Raw genomic sequence first — 6122 nt, forward strand, 5'->3', positions numbered from 1 at the left:
AAAGGAGTGGACAAAGGTTTCGTCTGTGTAGTGAGGTCTACACGTCTGATATAAATAAAGGAGTGGACAAAGGTTTAGTGTAGTGAGGTCTACACGTCTGATATAAATAAAGGAGTGGACAAAGTTTTAGTCTGTATAGTGAGGTCTACACGTCTGATATAAATAAAGGAGTGGACAAAGTTTTAGTCTGTGTAGTGAGGTCTACACGCCTGGTATAAATAAAGGAGTGGACAAAGGTTTAGTGTAGTGAGGTCTACACGTCTGATATAAATAAAGGAGTGGACAAAGGTTTAATCTGTGTAGTGAGGTCTACACGTCTGATATAAATAAAGTGAACCAAGTAACGAGTCTATAAATTCTTCAAATTCAATACATTCTACTCTATTTAAAACACATCTAAAATAACATACTATGACGTCAGATCAGTATTACTTACCTCTGGTTTTCCGTACAAAAATACCGGTAAATCTTGACCAATCCAAGAAAAATGAAACAGGTTTCTCAGCATGAATAAGCCCACTGTTGCTAGTACTGGCATTCTATTTATCAAATCAAAGGAAAATGAATCACTTTGTTTGTCTTAAGTTTCATTTATAACATTAAAACCTTTATAAAAAAAATTACAAAGATTTTGTTACAATGTAAATATATACTACAAACGGGTATCGAAACGCTTAACAACATTGAAAAGGTTGACTGATAGTAAATATATAAACAGTTCATAACTTCAAGATCCAAACATAAAAAAAATACATAAAATCGTTATGAAAACGTGTTACATAAGTTGTTCTTTATTGTCTGTTAACATATCATAAGTGTCTCGTTTTTACCACCCAACGAGCTGTTACAGAGTATCGTTTGTTTGTTTTGAATTTTGCGCAAAGCTATCTGCGCTGGTAGGGTTGTCGTCACATTATAGAATATTGTATTCACTGTTTTAAATATATTACTTTCAAAAATATTTAGCCCTGGTCTATTTAGGCCTAGTTAGTTTTGATCAGAAGTTCATCTTTCGAGGTAATAAAAATTAAATAAAGTTCTTGATATTTAAATAATGAGTCTGAATACCACTATGATAAGTATATTTATCAGTAGGTTATATCGTTTTGGGATTATTCCAAATAACTTACCCAAATCCGAATATTAAAAAGGGAATACCGAATCTTTCCGCAGAGTGGCGCTGGTGCAACACTATAACCACAGCGATGACAGCTGTCCATATCCTGGAGGCCAACTGTCCATAGGTTATCCAGGCAGTCAGAAGGTTGTTAAACCATTTTGAGTTGCTAGGAAAAGTTACCCAGAACAAAACTCCTGAACCAAGAATAACCTGTTAATTAATTAGAATCATAAGTACAAGAACGAAAAATTATAATTATTTTTTAAACACAGCAAAACGAACACTTTTCTCGTTCTGTAGCAGTTACTACACTACAACAAGGAAATACATCGTCATTGGTATTATTCTTAAAATGTCCTTTGAAAGATGAAATAGATTATGACAAAATGTCAGAAGCCAATAACAACCTGGTGGCAGTGTCTACAACTAGAAAATGGTGCATAGTATTACCCAGTGCAGGGATTAAAGCTGGGACAACTCTCAACCTATTTTTGGAAACCTATACAGTATTGACAGCAAATTGTGAGATAGGGTTAAGCTCCTGAACGGTCAAAATATAATTTGAAACATTTTTATCTGAGAAATTGACAATTAACTGTTACTTATGTGTCGAACATCTTACTTCCAGTTCGAGTACGTTTATTATAATCAACAAGAAACGGAAACTAACGGGTAACCACAATCTTATGTTTCTGTTTAAGATGATTACAAAACCAGTTTTTGCCAGAGTAAATTACTAAATAGTCCATCTTATCATTAAAAGGACACGAGTCGCCCTCTAGCCTTTGTTATTTAAACCATACATGGTAAGAAAACAATTTGTTTTTTTTATTTCAACTATGTGATGAAATTATCATCCATTTAGACGACATTTTATTTATACACGATAAGAATACAATCTAACTGTTTTTAAAAACACCGGTTTCATTTTAATTTCATTAAAATTTCATTTTAATCGTATGTGATAATATCATCCAATTTCATCTTAACGATATGTGATGAACACACAATCTAGGTGTTGCTTTTTCATTATAAGTTCTAAGAACACCAGCTAGTTGATGTTATTTTAATGCTACGTAGTAAAAACACCAGCGAATTTTGTTTTTTTTAATGTTACGTGGTAAAAACACCGGCTAATTGTTGTTATTTTAATGTTACGTGATAAGCACACCAGTTAGTTGTTATTTTAATGCTACGTAGTAAAAACACCAGCTAATTGTTATTTTAACGTTACGTGGTAAAAACACCGGCTAATTGTTGTTATATTAATGTTACGTGATAAGAACACTAGTTAGTTGTTGTTATTTTGATGTTACGTGATAAGAACACCAGTTAGTTGTTGTTATTTTAATGTTACGTGATAAGAACACCAGTTGTTGTTATTTTGATGTTACGTGATAAGAACACCAGTTAGTTGTTGTTATTTTAATGTTACGTGATAAGAACACCAGTTAGTTGTTGTTGCTTTAATGTTACGTGATAAGAACACCAGTTAGTTGTTGTTATTTTGATGTTACGTGATAAGAACACCAGTTAGTTGTTGTTATTTTAATGTTACGTGATAAGAACACCAGTTAGTTGTTGTTGTTTTAATGTTACGTGATAAGAACACCAGTTAGTTGTTGTTGCTTTAATGTTACGTGATAAGAACACCAGTTATTTGTTGTTATTTTGATGTTACGTGATAAGAACACCAGTTAGTTGTTGTTATTTTAATGTTACGTGATAAGAACACCAGTTAGTTGTTGTTGTTTTAATGTTACGTGATAAGAACACCAGTTAGTTGTTGTTGCTTTAATGTTACGTGATAAGAACACCAGTTAGTTGTTGTTATTTTGATGTTACGTGATAAGAACACCAGTTAGTTGTTGTTATTTTAATGTTGCATGATAAGAACACCAGTTAGTTGTTGTTGTTTTAATGTTACGTGATAAAAACACCAGTTAGTTGTTGTTATTTTAATGTTACGTGATAAGATTAAAACAAACAACTCAGGTGTGATTGTAGGACATCTGGTAACGAACAGAAAGTAGACGAACCTGACTAACTACCAAGTAAAAAACGTTCGTGTGAGGTTGTTTCCTCCATCGACTTCCAGCCAGAAGAACCACGATCACACAAGTCTACAAATAAGAAATAAATACTTTAATTGTCGATTTAGCCACCAGGGGAAGTTCTCACTGTTGTGAAATATCGTTAGATTAGATCTGGAGGTAATCTGCATTGACAAGTGAACGGTTATCAAATACAGTCACATAAAGTAAACCTTTCATAATCAGAAATTAAATAATTAAAATTAACTCTCATCCAAAAGAGGGCGATTTTCTAAACCAAGTGAAACGCTATAAAACGGTCTCTAGCTATGACATTATACCATTCGATAAAATACCCATATCTGTTTAGAATCTTTACATGCTAACCCTAAAACTGTTTTATACAATATTGAGATAATGAGTAGAAAAATAAGAAGCGGAAAGTATAAATATAAGTTTCACGATTTTTTTTATTTTTGTTGATTTTGTTTGTAGTTAAGCACAAAGCTACTCAAAGTTCGCCCCGAACCTTATACAATGTCCAGTAAAATATAATAAACTAGATGGCGTTTCATGTCTCTGGCTGACGAAATAATTATAACAGATAAATGTTTAAGTTTGAGCTTAATTGTCATGGTGAACAGAATAACTCTAGAGTTAACAGTAGAGTCGTAAAGGCCTCATCGACTTTTTAAACACGTGTTTTTGAATTATTTATTGATTAAGTTGCTTGTTAGTCCTAACAACACGCGAGTCAAACAAAACTTGTAAACAAAGATACCACCTATTGCAATCAGTCCCAATAATTAATGCGGGATTTCCCGCGTATTTTACATATATATATATATATAATTAGATATTTCACCAAGTCTGTTTCATTTATTTTGATACTGAGAAAAACATAAGAATTTCTGAAATTGATTGCAATATGTGGGCTCCGATTTAGCGAATACGTTAAGAGTTAAGAATCACTGTTTTGATCAGCTTTGGTCTTCAAGTGTCGTTTCTCTTTCTCATTACCTAGCGGACTAATTCTGATACATGACCCCTCAGTGGCACAGCGATAATTCTGCGGACATATAATGCTAAAATCAGGTTTCGATACCCGTGACGGGCACAGCACTGGTAATCCATTGTGTAGCTTTGTGGTTAACTACAAAAACGAAACTCGATAAACATATATATATATATATATGGAGAGCCAGAGTTCGTCTGTTACATCAAAACAACAGCAATCTTGTTATATATATATATAGAATTAATTAATTAACTAAAAACGTGTATCCTTCCGTGCCTAAGCGGTTCGTCTCGGGACTTATAACGCTAAACGTTTGGAAATTTTTGGTTTGAATTTAGCAGTGAAAGACTAGAGGGAAGGCAACTAGTCATCACCACCCACCGCCAACTCTTGGGCTACTCTTTTACCAACGAATAGTGGGATTGACCGTCACATTATAACGCTCACACCGCTGAAAGGGCGAGCATGTTTGGTGGGTGTCAAACGCCCTAACCACCTGGCCATCACGGGCCTTATCACACAAAAAAGTGGATTTCGATACTCGCGGTGAACAGAGCACAGATTTTTGAGTTTGTTTGAAGTTAAGCATAAAACTATACAATGGGCTATCTATGCTCTGCCCACCACGGATATCGAGAAACCCGGTGTCTAGCGTTGTAAGTCCGCAGACATGCCGCTGTGCCATTGGGGAGGGGGGGATTCACTGCACAATAAGAAAACTTGGCCATTTCAGGAAATCACAAAAGAAATAGTAAATAGGATCAAACGTAATTTACTTGGAATTAATAAAATCTATGAGCAACTATGAGTCCTTACCGATGCTAACAGACTGACGACGGAAGACCATTGCATTGTTTCTCTTAACTTTAATATGTACCCAGTCAACCAATACACGTCCAAGGTGGTTACTACGGCAGCGATGTACATAACCGGAATGGATAAGGCAGTACACAGGATTATGGCCGATGACAGCTGTTGGATGAATAAGAATTTTTTATAGTATTTTAAGATGCCTTTTACACTCACATTTATCCTACATTTATAATTCACAAGAATAAATTAGTGCTACATATTTCTTGAAGTTTCTATAGAAATTGAGGTTCATTATATGAGTAACATTAGACATTAGAATAACACTGCATCACTATACGAGGCCTATCATTTCCAACACTTTACTGGCTTTCCCTGTTTTCTCTTGCCTTTTCCTCGATTCCACAGACTTCTGTCATCTCCTTAATTTCCATTTTCGTTCTCGAAAGGCGACACTCCAACAGTCATCTCAATATTCTTATTTCCGTTCTTATCAACAAGCCTGAAGCCTTCTTCTTCAGGGTCTAGGCCTCTAACAACGGTGTGATTCTTCTCCGTATGTATTTCGCAAAGTTTGGCCTTTAAATTTATCATCTACTCTAAATAAAATCTATCTTTTAATAAGAGGAAATAAATAAAATCTCTCCTTTTTTAAATTGTTTAGTTGCATTATAACTAACTCCTTATTTAAGTTATTCTCACATCGATCAATAAGAGCCTGATATTCAACAGATAAATATAAGCTACTTGCAAAATGATATCAACGTAAAGCTGTGAAAACCAAGTTAACTTCTTTGAGTTTTCTTTGTGTCAAACCTTTGAGGGACAAAATGAGATACGATACAGTCTCTTATTTTTCTTTTAGCGAGAATTCAAAGGAAGAAGAACGTATATCAATCTGAAAATTTTACGACTATAAACCATGAAATAAACTATCAGCTAAGCCTTTTTTTTGTATCGTTAACTGACGTCACCAGGTTAGTTTTTAGGTTTAGTCACTAAATTTATTGTTCAGTATTAAAAAAATATTTCTGAATGTGTTTACGACAGATTATGTAAGGTTCGATACTTAAACATTTAATGAAGTTAGAAACCAAATTAATACAAAATTTAAAAAATAGTTATAAACAAGCCTCAATTT

General features: G+C 33.8%; 1 protein-coding gene across 1 annotated transcript; it reads right to left on the reverse strand.

Annotated features, from left to right (window-relative positions):
* Positions 1–436: 436 nt before the first annotated feature.
* Positions 437–5415, reverse strand: LOC111083994 (integral membrane protein GPR155-like; the record flags this gene model as incomplete). The annotated part of the gene is made up of 5 exons (XM_022380762.1): positions 5371–5415; positions 4988–5143; positions 3160–3243; positions 1131–1330; positions 437–539 (listed from the first exon to the last, which is right to left on the reverse strand). Coding segments are annotated over exons 1-5 (588 nt in total), but the record flags the coding sequence as incomplete, so codon positions are not given.
* Between the last annotated feature and the right edge of the window lie 707 nt (positions 5416–6122).

Source organism: Limulus polyphemus, unplaced genomic scaffold (genome assembly GCF_000517525.1).
Source record: "Limulus polyphemus unplaced genomic scaffold, Limulus_polyphemus-2.1.2 Scaffold12653, whole genome shotgun sequence".
Classification (NCBI taxonomy): domain Eukaryota; kingdom Metazoa; phylum Arthropoda; class Merostomata; order Xiphosura; family Limulidae; genus Limulus; species Limulus polyphemus.